At 39.8% G+C, this 15,805-nt stretch overlaps 1 protein-coding gene across 8 annotated transcripts; it reads right to left on the bottom strand.

Moving 5' to 3' along the window:
• Positions 1–5,566: 5,566 nt before the first annotated feature.
• On the bottom strand, positions 5,567–15,754 carry grb14 (growth factor receptor-bound protein 14). 8 transcript variants are annotated; one of them, XM_088382696.1, is made up of 16 exons: positions 15,609–15,754; positions 15,191–15,320; positions 14,899–15,072; positions 14,167–14,296; positions 10,584–10,740; positions 10,139–10,260; positions 9,991–10,065; positions 9,724–9,861; positions 8,543–8,653; positions 8,359–8,454; positions 7,954–8,016; positions 7,642–7,791; positions 7,503–7,569; positions 7,291–7,378; positions 7,105–7,198; positions 5,567–6,583 (listed from the first exon to the last, which is right to left on the bottom strand). In XM_088382696.1, exons 3-16 carry the CDS (start codon positions 15,033–15,035, stop codon positions 6,437–6,439), a joined length of 1,575 nt encoding a protein of 524 aa, XP_088238822.1. In that variant the 5' UTR covers positions 15,036–15,072; positions 15,191–15,320; positions 15,609–15,754; the 3' UTR covers positions 5,567–6,436. The 8 variants fall into 8 exon arrangements, with proteins under 8 accessions (XP_088238822.1, XP_088238823.1, XP_088238825.1 ...); XM_088382697.1 differs by having other exon boundaries at positions 15,197–15,320; XM_088382699.1 differs by having other exon boundaries at positions 7,642–7,758; positions 14,899–15,320.
• Between the last annotated feature and the right edge of the window lie 51 nt (positions 15,755–15,805).

Here is a 15,805-nt window from a genome sequence, read left to right as displayed (position 1 = left end):
TGAATGTCTGATCAGCAGCTTGTGTAATTTGATTGCACTGTGTTGATGCTCTGGAGGACTTGCGGGACCACGGCCACCCCAGCGAGCATCGCTCACTCATGTTAGCCTGTTGAGAAATTTGTAAGACTTATTACGAAATTATTTTCATTCGTATTCAAATTCTGTGTGCTTCTATTTGTTTACAATTAACGTCGCAATATCGCACTTCAAAATCGTTCAACCCTAATATACATGTACGAAATATATCTGCATCTCAACACCGCAAACAAAAGAACTGAATAGAGACATCAAAGTACGTACACAAGCAGAATAGATTACCATAATTTTGAATCAACAACGTTCTACACCAACACCGATTTTGACTCTGAGCCAGATTATATGGAAAGTGAATCTGTTCACAACTGCCCAGCAAAAGGTCACCGTGGTATTGGATTTTTTTTTTCCCTCACATATCTTTCAAAAATACCTCCTGGCGTTGCAAATACTTTTGACCACTGTGTAATTCTTCGGGGAAGGATGAATCCCCACTCTTCCATGCCCCCATCCTTTTCTTTTTCTCTCTCTCTCTCTTTCTACGCACGCACACACACACACACACGCACACACACAATGGCTGCCAATCTACAGTGAAAAACATCGCTCTGGGTTATTCATCGATTGGCGAATGAAATGCCAACATAGGCTGCTCAGCTTCTACTTGACTGTGCTCTCGAAAATGGACCATTTCCTCATTCTTCCACGAGGCTTCCGACTCTGTTCCAGGAGTCAGTCGCACACAATGTAAATGAGAGGGAAGGGGGGGGAAGAAATGGCAGGTGAAGCGATCCAGTATGTGTGCAAATGCGCCCATGTAATTCTGCTGGAAAAATACATCTTAAGATTTGCCCTTTGACCTCGGCGCATTTCTTTTCACGCGATATAGAGAGCATCCCTGAAGTTATAGCGGAGCACAGTCGACCAAACCGGCTCACTTGGAGGCGGGCGGCGTCGACTTGTGCTGAATGCTGAGAGACAAGCATTCGCATGGGTGCTATGTCATGTCAAAATGATTGCTCATTAGGAACAATTTCCAAGATGCTCCTCAAAATTTAGTTGTGGTTATTTATTGTGGTTATTCAATTTTGTGTTTTATTTCATGGTTTTTTTTATATATTTTTTATTTTATTTCATATTATTTTTATATATACATATTTTTTTGAGGGGTGGCACTTGGTATCAAAAGTTTGAGGACCATTGTTCTTATCCACCCAATACACTTTGAGTGTAAATTTCAATTGGTGGTTCTTCAAGTAATCCCCATTCGCAACTGTCAAACATCATATCTTTTTTTTTTTATGTCTTGCAAGCTTTCAAGTGGGAAAAAGTTTCTCCTTTTCTGAGTGAGACCCCCCTCCTGGTTTTCCCCCTGTCGTTTTCCTTTCCCAAGCCAGTCGTTTGATGGCCTAAAACATCCGTCCATCAGCACCAGGAGCCGCGGTTTACGTCTCCCCGCTGTCCATCGCTCACTGTCTGCCTTGCAGTGTGAGCTCCTCCCCGCTGAGCCCAGAGAAGTGAGCGCATTTTTTTTCCTTCCCTCGCCTTCGTGTTGTCCAGTTACCGAGAGGCCACACAGGCTGCTGTGCTTGACGACGTCTGTTTGTTCATCTGCGCGTGGCCTAACTCATGCCCACTCCGTGCCCATCATTTCCAACTCAACAATTTGAATCAAACGACATTGCGCACGTCTTCCCAAATGTCAAGATACGCTCGCTCGGCTATGGCGTCGACTCTCGGCCCGCTGGGTTGCGGCTGCCTCGGTCTGGCCAGTGGAGGTATGTCTTTGAGATAGGGATTACGCAGGGGGGGTAAAGGGGGGGAGGACACGGCCTCAATAGGGCTCCCTCAGAGCAAAGCCAGTCCTCCCATGTTAATTTCTCAAGGACATGAAGAAGCTCTGCAGTGTTTCAGCTTTGAAGGTGGGCCCGACAATACAATAACAGGAACCCCGCTGGAAAAAGAGAATGCACGCAGGGATTCAATAGCGCTTCATCTACCTGTTGCTGGGATCACAGAGGACAGGTCTAAGCTGTTTTTTTTTTTTTTTTTTTAGAACAACAGACAAAAGGAATACAGCGGTGCCTTGAGATGCAAGTTTCACACCTTCCTTGACCACACTTGCAACTCAAAACACATTATAAATACTATTGGAATTAATGGTTTGCTATTAATTAAACATAATTACCTGACTCGGCCACCGGGCGGCAGTATAATACATTCATGAAGAAACAAATGCGGAAGACTTGCTAACGACTGACTGTAAATCAGTCATTCTTCGCAGAGGATAAAGAATACACCCATGATTTTTGTGATCATCTACATGTGTTGCTACACCGTCTTTGTTCATATATAATATATGCGAGTACAACGGATGGTAAAATCAAAAGTGAACATGTACAATAAAATGAAAACATCTCAAAAACCCAAAGACATTTTTAAAATCAGCATCAAAAATATATATAACCATCACTGATTAAAATTTTCTATTATTGACATAATTACGCATACACTTGCATGGATGTTTCATAAAATTAGCATGCAAAAAAAAAGCATGTTAGATTCTTTCTGCAGGAGCCGCATTAAATATGAGCATTCATCATTCTCTGTCTCAAACTGTTATTTCACAAGCCGCACTGTCTCGCTCTAATTGAGCCACTTTACATTCTAATAAGGCATCAAAATGCACAGGATCAGGTCGCACCCGCTTCCCTTATGTATTAGCAAAACCGGGCTGTGGATTTAAAATTGAACAAAAAAAAATGAAGCGAAAAAAACACCGCTCGACTCCACTGAGACTTGAATGCAAGTGATTGATTATCAAAACTGGGAATCGCAAAGCTACATCCATTATTTGATGAGTGGAAATTTTGTTCGCGTAATTAACAATGCTCGGCGTGTACCCATTACAGCAATTCAGATAAACCTCGGAAAAATATATCAGGGCCTTAAGACAGGCAGTTTATAGAGCAAGAACTGTCTGGGCAATTATCGGAGACATAATAAATCTGCCGGGCTCGCATGGCGAAAGAGCCCTCGCACACCTCGTGCGCTGCCTAAGTATTTATGAAAAGCATTAAGACAAACGTGAACATTGATAGCCTAGATTTAAACATTCTAACCCAGAAATTTCAAACTGATGAATAACACTTTCCTCAATATACATTTTTAGGACCAATGACCCTCAGTAGTTTGATTTGAAGAAATTCACTGCAGACGATAAAATACTGAAAAAAAAAAAAGGTGACATATGGATTGCGCGCGTCACAATGAGGTCCCTCAGTATTCATTTATTAAAGAGTGACAGTGAGAGGACATTGTTTGAACAGCAAGGAGAACAGCGTTGTGTGTGCGTGTGCGTATGACCTCATGGTGACCGCAGCGATAATGTCTTTAAACAACACGATTGTTCAGCCAATAGCTATAAAAAGCCATCGGCCGTAATTGGCAAATAAAAAGCACTTTAACTGCACGCTATTGGCAGTAGTAGTAATAGTTGTAATAATCCGATCAATGCGCTTGCGTTTCCTTGCAATCTGGATCCCGGAAGAATTAAGTGGGCGACTACGTATATTCTAGATATTTTACATAAAGGCCGCCGCTCTAGCTTGAACAAAAGGTTTCTCTACACAATGTATTATGAGTGAACTGGAAAGTATAAATAGGAGTTTGTTGTTTTTATTATAGTTGTAGTGGATCTGATGAGAAGAATCCGGCTCTGGGTTAAAAAGGTGTCGAGTTTACTTGGGTCAATTTGACCCAGATTTTTAGCTTATTCAGTTTGCCCAAAAAGTTAGCTTAAATGACTAACCCACAAAACAAAACTCTTTTTTTTGTTGTTCTGGGTTCTTAATTTAACCCAAAATGACTACATTACAAAACAGATATACATTACAAATATATATATATATATATATATATATATATATATATATATATATATATATATATATATATATATATATATATATATATATATATATATATATATATATATATATATATATATAATGTCAGGGGCTGTTTTGTAATGTAGTCTTTTTGGGTTAAATTAAGAACCCTGAAAATTGGATTGAATTGATTCAAGTGTTGGTTTTTAACCCAGATTTCGGTTATTTTTGACTCAAACGAGTACAATAACAAGAAATCAAACAACTGCTACGTGACGATGTTGCCTCGATTGCATTTAATTGTTCATCCCAACTACTATAAGCAAATGTTGAGTGCCTTGCTAATTATATTGATATAAAAAACACTGATAAAGTTGACACCTGTGTGAGAGTGCACACTGAATACCAACTGTGTAACGGTATGAAGTGCAAAGAGTGCTACTGGTTGTCCGTGAGGGCCAAGACAGCAGAGAAGGAGGGGGGAGAGCGAGAGAGAGGGAGGGAGGGGGGGGGAAGAGAGAGAGAGAGAGAGAGAGAGAGAGAGAGAGAGAGAGAGAGAGAGAGAGAGAGAGAGAGAAGCCTTTCTTAGCTGGAAGAAATGCAGTGTCCACAGGCCGTTGGTGTTGGTTGAATTCATTAAAGGAAGCGCATTCTCCCCCAGCTGCCATCTCTCCCCCTGCAGCCAGGCGCCGATCAATGGCAAGAATACATCCAAAACAACATTTAGCACAAGACCTAAGAAGCAGGGGTACATTTAAGACTTCTGTGTTTGAGCACGTCTCCCCTGGATGTGAACGCTCCCTTTCAAAAAAAAAAAAAAAAAAAAGCTGCTATTGAAGTCGAGGAGGAGAGGCGTCGGGGCACTGCATTTAGATCACAACAAAGAAGCTTGTTTAACACCGACGCTTCCAGAGCAGACATTTTAGCCGTTTGTGCAGCGAATCATTGGCGGGATTTACTCGCAGCTGTTGGAAAAATCGGACATAAGTGAAAGGATGAGTCATTACTTGCACTTGTAATAATTGTACATATCCTTAGAGAAAGAGAAGGCAGTTTAGGGGGTTGATAAAGTGAATAATACACGCTAGTCTAACAAGGCCCAATACAAGAACGATATAAATAAAAAAAACATTACAATAATTCTCAATTTAAAGTTAAAGTCCCAATGATTGTCATTTGCCCATTATTATTGTTGGTGTACCTAATTTAGTGACCAGGAAATCCGTTTGACCTTGTGTATTTTCAGCAGTAATCATCGATGATAATTGCTGTAACTTTACTCATCAAGTTAACGCCAACTTAAATTGATAAGTTGACGTAAATGTCCAACTGGAATAGAGCCAACAAAATGCTTTTACTACCATCTAGCGGTCATGCGATGACTTGCACCCTGGATGCCATTGCCCCCATTGAGTGTAATGTTGAGTTGCACTCATGAATGCTGCATATAGAATCTACTAAATCACACTTGGCATGCTGGGTTAAGATGTAGAATTCACATGTAATATGGAGCAACTAAATTTAACTATAAGGGCAGGCCATTAAATAATAAACTGTTTTCACGATAAATAAGTGAACGAAAATGCAAGCAACCGTGTCAGGTGAAGGGAAAGGTACACTAGTTAGGGAAATTTATAATGCAGTTCAATGCATCAGAGAAAGCTTGAATTTATTATGTCCACTTGAAAATAAAACCAGGTTATACATGATTTATTGGATTTTTTTTCTCTGTCTTTTTCAACTCTAATAAAAATCTTGCGTGCCGTCCAATGCACTTGCAATATTTGAACTTTCTGGAAATTCAAAATGGAACTGTGATTTATTTGATCCTGAAAGTAATGATTTGTTTTTATGTAGGGAATCCAAATGTGAAAGTTTCTCTTTTGAATTGACGGTCTAACTGATTAGTTGTGTGTATTTGTTATATTGATAGAATTAATGTTTAAATGTATTGTTGGATCTATATATTTATATTTTACTCTGTTTGATTTTATTTGTATTCCTTCAATACTAGGATCAGCTGCTTGAGGGCCACAATAGCACCAGAAGAGCATATCAAACAAGAATATTTATTAAAAATATTTTAAACACTTGTTGGCATTGACCAAAACTATGAGTGAAGTAAAACAGAAAAAAAAAAATCAGTATGTGTATGTATATATATATATATATATATATATATATATATATATATATATATATATATATATATATTTATTTATTTATTTTTTTTTTTTTAAAGAAGCTTTTTTTATCTTTAGACTTTGAATATAAATCAGACGGGGCGAGGGGCTCTTCAAATGATTGCAAAATGCAGACCTGAATCCATCATTACAAGAAGTAATGATTTGTTATATTACAATGGGAGCTGACAGTCACATAAATGGTGTGTAATTTTGCTCTTTCAGCCAGTCAGTGGATGACGCACCTCACAAGCCCGTCCAGTCTTTGCATAATTGTGCATATGCGCACAAAATCAGCGTGTGTGAAGGAGCCAGAGAGGAGGCCGCTGGTCACAGAGTGGTCCCGGCACAATGTTGTTTGAGTTTGCAGGGCAGCACGCCGCGGTTCAGCTGGTAGAACTCCACCAGCTGAATCAAGTCCGAGAAGCGCGTGTGACCGTCGTCCAGGCTGTAGGCTAACTCGCCTGCGTCATCCAGCTGCCGGGTGGTGGAAAAATGACGATGCATGGTGGAGTTCCTCACACAATTTGAAAAGTCATAAAATCAAAGATTCATGGCATTGTGTCATTTGTTTGTTTTGACTCCTCACCCACCAAATTTAATTAATTTCAATAGATCAGGTTTGGTTTTAAGTTGTTTTCTTAAATCCTTCATTCAATTTGGTTGTATTTTTATTGGTTTGAATTGTCAGGCGTGTGAGTGTGAGCTTCTACGTGCGAGTGTGCTCATTGCATTTTACTGTTTACCTAAAGGTTTGGTGAAATATTTTGACCCAGCAGATTCAGTTGAAGAATTGATTTGCTGTATCAAATAATTTAACCCACCAACATTGGCTTGAGCCCATTATTTAACCCAATTTGGGCTCATTTTAGTCAAGCAGTTTTAAGAGTTGGAGCAGTGTGGAGTCAGCATCCCACTCACCACTATGAGTGTTTTATGCTAAACAAACCCAAGTGGACATGACTTAAACATCATAAAAGACAGTCTATGGTACTCACAGGTAAGATTTGGAAGTGTTTGACTTTTTGCATGTGGCACAACGACAGTACAAATGTCTTGGGGTTGCTCTGACTGTCCCTCAGAAGAAATAACCTGAAAACAAAATGACTTTTTCAAACAGTTCTTGAATTCCCTCTTCATCCTGACAACTGCCAATAAAGTTGTGTGCCGACAGAGTTTCTTACCCATCGATGGGACCCTGCTGAGTGATCAGACGCTGAGCTTCGTCCCGTGACAGCTTGCCGTGAAACCAGGGCTGAGCTAAATGGAGAGCTGAAGTGCGGGAAGCAAATGGATTTTTAAGCAATTGGGTTCTAGATACTTTCAGACATGGTGCCCCAAAATGTTGGGCAGCACATGACTCAAAAGTGACGCATAAAAATAAAGTCAATCCAACCAATATTTAGTGAGCTCTGGGATGCAGAAGGGCTTCCGTGTGCACTTAGTCGATGGCAGCTTTTCCTCTAAACAAAAACAAACAGAGAAGACAATTTAATTGACGACGTTGCCATGCCGAGTCGTCTCCAGCGACTCACCCGCCACGCCAGGCCTTCCTGCACGGCCACCGATAGAGCCTCTGAGGGGTTTTCGATCACCCGACTCTTCTGGCCCGAGAAGTCCATGGCCACCAGGGAGTTCTCGGAGATGCTTCGCTGAAACGACTCTTCAGGTTTCATTTCAACACACTTGTGACAGAAAAAAGTACACTCGGTGTTACAACTTTGTTGACATAACCGAAGGTGAAATTCCCATCATATTTTTATTTGACACAAGTGACGCTATAAATATCGGTAAAGTTCAAAATGGGAGTTAAAATTTAACACTTGAGTGACAGAAAACCAGCTTACCATTAGGGAAGCTTTTTGTTTCTGGTGCGGCTGGATGAAGTTTTGGTACAGTTGCATTCCATGCTGGAACAGAAAAGTGCATTGCTGACGAATATGTTCGTGATCCTGCATGTTTTTCCAGCACACCGTAGGGGGCGCTATGTTCAAGAAATACATTCGAGGTGTGGTAATTAGTGCCTGACGAGACGTTATGTCAGCCAGGCAGATAAAGTGGTATCTACGTGTTAGTATCGGTGTCTTTCTAGAAATGTACATTAGCTAGCAGCTACCCACAAAATTGTAAATTATTTATAAAATTTTGTTCATGGTAGACATGAGAATTACATGTTTTGTTTTTTTTAATCCCACCATACAAAAGATGTCATGAACTAACATTTTACTCGACTTAAGAATCTAAAAGTCAACCTTGAACAATCGCACGGCTGTGATCCAACACGTCCTTATCGGCTCATCATCGGCACACAGCAGCTTCATGTCTCGGGATGAAGTGCACTTTGTGGACTAGAAAGTCAATTTCACACATAAAAATGGAATCAGATCATTTTTGAAAGCAAACGACCACAAATAAATACTAAAAATAAAATAAAACCTTGACACAGAAGCCAAATTCAGAGGGAGCCCCGTGCGCTTTTTTAGCTGACAACAACGTGTAGACATTGGAGTCGCTCAAATCAGCAATGAACTGAAGATGCCATGGCTCCTATAAGAGTATGATCACAATTAATCATCAGAAAATATTTCATTATTAATTTATTTTATTGTACAGCTGCAGTTATTTTCGTTATTAAAAAAAATGAACTGAATGAAAAATAATTGCGTTTGTGTTCAAGCATGCGGCAATACAGTACTAAAGAGAAGCAACTGTTCCAAAGACGAATCTGTACAGGTGTAAAAAAAAAAAACACCTCCCTAACAAAGACTACCATTGTTCAGCTTTCATGTGACACGTGAACTCCCTCCCTTTTCGACTCCCTCCCTTTTCAAGTAATAGCGCAGCATTTTAGTGTTTGCGCTCACACAAGAGCGATAAACCGCCGCTGACAACAAAGGTCCACTGTAGCAGGTGAAACGATTTGTAGGCATTTTTTTTAATGACCTCATCATGACCTGCCGTGAAATTCTTAATGTCAATGCCTTTTATGAACCCACTGCGTTCAGATGACAACACGTGCAAGCAGAACCGCAACATGTTGTGCATGCAAAAATTTATCAACAATTTTAATTTTACCATGTTTGCAACTGCAGATTTTTATTCCCAATCAAAACTCACGTAGATTTATTTTCCATGTTTCCATAACCATAAAAAAAAAAAAGCCTGTCAAGAAGTCATCAGCAGCATTCCGTCTCTTCTTAATGCCTTTAGGCTGCTGCGAGGCAAATCAAGTTCAGCCCGTTTCGCTGCTCCCTTGAAACATGACCGAGATAGAACACCAGATGAACCGGTGACCTTTTGTGTCGACAAACTAGAACAACTAGAACAAATCTACCCCGATAAAAAGATGTTTTTTCTTCTTCTATTCCTGTCCCAATGTTTGGTCTACGAGCAGGCGCTAATGTGCAATCTCTTCCATACAAGTACTTGAGTGATAATAATGCTTGAAAAAAATAAAATAAAATAAAAAGCACTGTGGCATAGCGAGAAGTATTTTGCTGTCCTTGTATGCAACGTGAACAAACCAAAATATTCGAAACAACTCCAGCCAGGATGATGCTACAACCACTGACGCACAATAAAGTCGCCGTTATCTCCTTTCACATTGGCTCACTGACCTTAGAAGTTCCTTTACTGGAGACATATAGCCCTGACCTCCGCAAGATAAAGTACAACTTCTTCCAGGACTTCTTGCTCGGTTCCTTGCAGTGGAGGTGTCCGTGAATCTCTGGGCAGGTGCCGGAGCTGAGAAAGATCTGAGAAGAAAAAAACATAGGCTGAGAACATCAAGATAACATTTGATGTTTTTTAATTGAAGTTTAAGGTGGGTTTTCAAATAGTTTTGAACCAATGATTCAAATAGATAGGAAAATAAGTGTTGATACCTCTACAAGCTGAGAGTGATCCACCACCATATTGTTTCCACCGGATATGGACACCATGTGGTCGGGGAAGAAGTCCTATAAGAATTTTTAGTGGTCGTTAATATTTCTAAATGGGATGATTAAAATAAAAAAAATGTGACAAACTCACCAAAGGCTTCCGAAAAAATTCATATTTTGCATAGTTCTTCCTGATATTTAGCCGGTTGTCTTCTTCCATCCCCCAGCTGGAGATCACCTCCATAATAGACTCATGGTCCTCGATGATTCTCTCTAGTCAGGAGAAGAACGTTCAAACATCGATGCTTCATGTTGAAACTAATTTTGATGTCTTAAAAGGTAAGCAGAGCTGCAATGTGTTTTGTTTAAATAACTAGCATTAGCTTTTGAATTCCTTTGGAAAGGCGCTATCAGGGCGTTCATCCATGCAAGTGGAGTGTGTGAAGTGCTGCTCCCACAAATGAAAATGCTTTTTCCCTGCAAGTAAAATCTCCACCCCCCCTTTGTCGTCATGGTAATAAAAGCCAGCTTCCACATTCCCAGGCATTACATGTAAATTAATTACAGCGTGCGGTTTCCATGAAGTCAAGCTTTACCGATTCCCAGATGGGAGAGATGCTCGTAAAGAGTCAAGCTGTGTTCATCCAAGCAGTGGCTCTTCAAGGCAAACAGCTGACATATGTCCCGGGCAACAATGTCACTGGGGACCTCCACCGCCCTGCTGGTGTTATCTTCATTATAAATCTTAATTACCTGCAAACAACAAGCAATGGATGTCAATCAAAACTATATATACATCTTTTTTTATTTGTAGAGAATAATGATGATTTCACAATGTGTACCTAATTTGTAACCTGATCAATACGGGCTGCAGTTTATTTATAAATAAACAGCGTTGATCAAAAAAATGGAGTGTTATTAAATTGTAACGGCACAATTGCTAAGAAACAGCCCAGCCCGCGTGCGGCGTCAACCGTAGGAAAACAGTCGGAGCGCCGAGCAAAGCGTAAATCTCCACATTGTGAGCGCGCACGGCTGAATGGTCTCGTTGACCTTATCTCAAGGATAGGACAGTGTGAGCCACTTGGCCAATTAGACTCGTCTGCTTTAACCTTGAACCGCACCCCCACAGCTGCAGCTCTATCTGAGTGATGGCGAGGAAGGTGGCCTCCAGCTTTGTGGAGCTGCACAAGCAACTCGCGGCAAGTCGCCGCAAAGATGCCGGCAAAGCAAATAACCTTTGCTTAACTGCCCCTTTTCACTTTAACGTCTCCTTTTTTTATTGTCGCCATCAGTCAGCGGTAGCTAAGTCACACAACTGACATTCAAGTGAGGTGCACGGAAACAAGCATAAGGTGGTGCCTTGAGATGAGTGTATCATTCGTTGCAACTTTAACACACCAAAAACAAACCCAAAAATGTTGTAATGTGTTTTTCCATACAAAAAGTAACACTAGTATTTTGTTTAATACAAACAATAACAAATAAATGAAATATAAAGAGGCAAACATGAGTAAATGCTGCAATTCACATCATTGCGCCGCTCATATTGAAATGCCTACCTTGGCCACCAGGGGGCAGCCTAATGAAATCTTACAAAGAAACTTTAAAAAAGAAACACCACTACACTATCAGTGACTCGGTATGTGACAATAATTATTTTTTCCCCTACAGAAGATGAAGAATAGTTATTTGTCTATATTGTCTGTCCACATGTGTTGCTGAATAAGTTGTGTTCTAATGTCAATCAGTTTTGTGGCCAACAGTAATTGCTTTATTCTAAGTTTACTTTGATACTACAACAATTAGGGGGCAAAAAAAAAAAAAGTTGGATGATTACCAGTGTGTCCCTTGAAAATATTTAATCAAATTACATTCAATAACAGTAATCTCAAAAATATGACATTTGGAATTACATTTAAATAAAATAATAAAATAAATTAATAAAACAAAATAATTTATTTAAAAAGCAAAGCTGATTTCAGAACTTCCTGAAACCACAATGACTGATTTAATATTTATGCATCGAGACGTACATTCAGCAACGACACAAAAAATGAACCTTACATGAGGAGGCAAAAAAGATTTTGGTTGCTTGTAAACATGAATAATGTTCCTACCCGCTTCTGCAGACAAAGAGGTGTGATGGCAGGCAAGGTTACTCTTCTTGCACGGAAGTTCATGCTGCAGTCTTCAGGGACAATCCGACAAAACATCCATACATAGTCACTCTTTGGTGCTAGATTTACAATATTGTATAAGGCTTTGAATAAGTGGCACTACATTCAAGCGGGAGTGAGATGTGTTGCAATTTAAGTGTGAGAAACAAGTCATGTTGCCTCCCCAAAACACAAACTCCTCCTTTGCCCTTGGAAAGCAAAAGCTTCCCATTCGCCTTGTTTTTTTTTCCCTTGCAAAAGTCTGCAGCAAACATGTTTTTATTTTCATTTCATTTAAACATACAAGGCCACGGAGGACAAGAGAAACTTGAACTCAATTCATGAACTCAACACTCACTTGCATAATGGAGCAATCTGCTATTTTTCAAGAAGTCGTCAAGATAGCAATTATTTCCTTGCTTGTAAAAGCTGCTTTACAAAGCTAACAAGCCTGCATGACATGACTTCTCATTTAATTTGGTTTCTATTTCGGGTTTTTTTTCATGCATGGGTTAGTGACAATAATAAAAATAAAAACTGACATCTAAAACTAGCTCCAATGAGAATTACAAAGTATATTGTCAAACTGCTCCGTCACCAAGATGCTACGATGACTACGATGACTATTTTTAAATGTCATCCTCCCTCTTTGCATATAAAAATAGAACACGGCGTATATTTAACCCCACAGTGGCAAACACCAATGCTCCTCATGAGACTTGGAAGCGGCAGAAGAGAGTGGAAGGAGGCCGCCTTCCCATAACAGGGCTGACTTTATCTCCCGACACAGCACCCGGACTGGTGAGAGTCCAGACAGTCAGACGCTACCACTTATCGCGCAGCTCAAATGAATTGGAATTAATGGAGCCCACATGATAACTAAGTCTCCACTACTCCCATAACAAAGGCGGATCCAGACGCGTTGTCCTTGACCGGGTTTGATCCAATCAAAATCCTTGAGCAGGGTCAATTAACAAGACTGTAAATTTACAGTATGTACGCACGTATACAATTCAAGCATATGAGGAAAAGTACTTTCGCAAAAGTTTACATTCCGAGATGATGTTTGCATTTGCCTTTCAATAGTGGTCTAAATATAGTTGAACTTGAACTACAATTTAAATATGGCTTTGTTGTGAAGACTGTGAGGTTTATTTAGTACTTGTACCACTCGGTCAGAGTTCATGTTTCTTTCAATTGAAGCCTGGAACGTACAAGTGGCTAAGCAGTTAATTATGTATCGGGAATAGTATAGTTATTTTATGTAGAGAGATATAACAAGACTCATGGACATATATTCTTTATCTACCGCAAAGAACAATGATGAATCGTGTTAACTTCAAAGTCGAGAGTTTCTGTTTTCAAAGCTCATCTCAGACCTCCCAGCGAGTTTTTTCTGGCTTGCTCCCACAATTCCCAAAAATGACATTTTAGAGTTTAAAGACTTGACATGTAATTTATTTACATAAACATATATATAGTTATGCCAAAATTAGAAAGATGTATTGAATGGAATTGGCATCTAATTGCAGTTTATGTCCTTCGGCATGACAGATTCAAGTTATTTTTTACAACCCTTGGAATTGCGTGTCTTTTTTGTGTGTGACAAAAGCAAGCGGCATTTAAACTGTCAGAGAGAAAGAGAGTTATGGCAGCTAAATTTCCTCGATAGCCAGCACATTTGTTTCATTTTTATTGGCACCATAATTTGATTATTTTGCCCATGTGTTTGAACATTTCTGATCAATTAAACACAATTCAATAAGAGTATATGTACTGTGTAGTAACCTAGCCATCAGTTTTGGTGGTGAATTTTTGCCTTAAAAAAGACGCTTTGTTAAAAAAAAAAAAAAAAAAAAAAGACTCAAACTGTAAACTATTGACAACAAATGAGGCAATGACAATGTAACTGTGCTGCCTAGTGGGGGAATTGGTTATTACGTATGTGTTCAACTTTTTAATAACAAAAAATTCAAACCAAACAAGATAGCCACAGTAAATAAAATAAAACAGTGCTCACCTGTGTTGTACTTATCTTGGTCCAAGGTAATAACGAGTCAGGGTCGGACTGCGAGAGAGCAGGAGCAGGAGCAACTGCTTCAGGAAGACAAGGTGGAGCAGGTGACCCTTTGCTGACCTCTTTTGTTAACCTGGTGAAGTGAAGCGAAGCTTTAACCAGAGCCCCCCAAAATACAAAATGTGGCTATAAAACATTTGCCAGTAAACCCGAGCAATTGTAATGAAAAAAGTAGGATTGAATTATTTATCAAATTCAAAGCGACATCACAGAAAAGAAATAGTAGTAAATATATATATTATTAAAAATGATTGACAATTGAATTCAATTCAATTATAGAAAAATATTACCTCATCGATGGATGACCTGGATTTCTTTTTTCCAATATTTAATAATAGAAATAAATTTGTTATTTTTTTACCTGCAAAAATATATGTTTCCGAAATTGAGCTAGTATTGCTTCTGACTATTTTTTTTGTCTTCTTAATGTAACTCTTATAACTTCCCAGGACGCTCTGCAAACAGCGCAGTTACTGAGTAACTCATTATCTCCCGCAAAGCAACAAGTGCCAACTTTGATTTCAACACGTTTGAGTTTTGCTGTTGAAATAATCCCTCGCGCTGTACGCGACACCGGCTGAGCGCATTACAGGTGCAAAGTCCTCTCTGCAACTTTTTGCCTTGGGCTTAGCTGCACTGACTTTTAAAAGCAAAAGTCTGTCATGTCTTTCCTACCTGTTGCAGTTGCAGGCTGGTCTCAGTAAAGACTCTCGCATAAAGTCGGGCGCCGTACTCTCATTACTCCGGCCACTCGGGTAAATCTCTGCTTCGGCTCCGAGGCTTCCAGATAAATCATCCGGTGTGTTATTCATATCACCACTCTTAAACCCAAGGCATCATCATCTATAGCTGGGAGGGGGTGGGGGGTAACAGGGTTAAGCAAGAGGGTCAGAAGAGAGCGGCGGTTGGGAGAGGAGTGACAGAGTGTGTAAAGTGTGCGATTGTGTAAGTGTGCTCCTCCACTCACGCATACTGTATACGTGAGTCATAGGGCTCATCTGCCGCCGCCACACAAGGCTGCCTCAGTAGGGCAAGCCGACCCCTCCCACACAAACGTGATCCATCACAATCAAGAGATTTTATTGTGTCGCTCCCCGCTGTGACAAAGCAAACAGTGGAATTAACTTGGGCAAGCTCAATGACGTTTTTATTTTAGTTTTTTTAAAACACACACACCCTTAACAGTCAATTGCACAATTTAGCACAGATTGCTCAGCATTTAAGTGTCCTGGATTTTTTTTTTCATTTAATTGGTGAATGTTTTTTAGTAATATATCTCATTGGAGTTGGTTCAATTGATTTAGTGCAACTTACAGAACTAAAAAAATAAACAGTTTTAACTACCTTTGAAAAGATAAACTTCTTTCACCCCAAAGGCTACATACCTTGTTCCTGTTAAAGCAGTGTTTCCCGTGGAAGTCCAACATCACCTCTTCGGTGACACAGAGAGAGTCATCAGGTGCAATGCAAAATGTGTCACCCACCTTGCTGAGTGTACACTCGATTGTTTGCAGTGTCCGATTTCAGCAATTCGTGCAGGAAAAACCTGTCGCCTTGTAAACATGCATCGCAGACTTCCACG

The sequence above is a fragment of the Syngnathus floridae genome, chromosome 8 (assembly GCF_059516105.1).
Source record: "Syngnathus floridae isolate MCC-2025c chromosome 8, RoL_Sflo_1.0, whole genome shotgun sequence".
NCBI classification, from domain to species: domain Eukaryota; kingdom Metazoa; phylum Chordata; class Actinopteri; order Syngnathiformes; family Syngnathidae; genus Syngnathus; species Syngnathus floridae.
The sequence above is the reverse complement of the archived record's forward strand: the minus strand, read 5'-3'. Positions and strand labels throughout refer to the sequence as shown.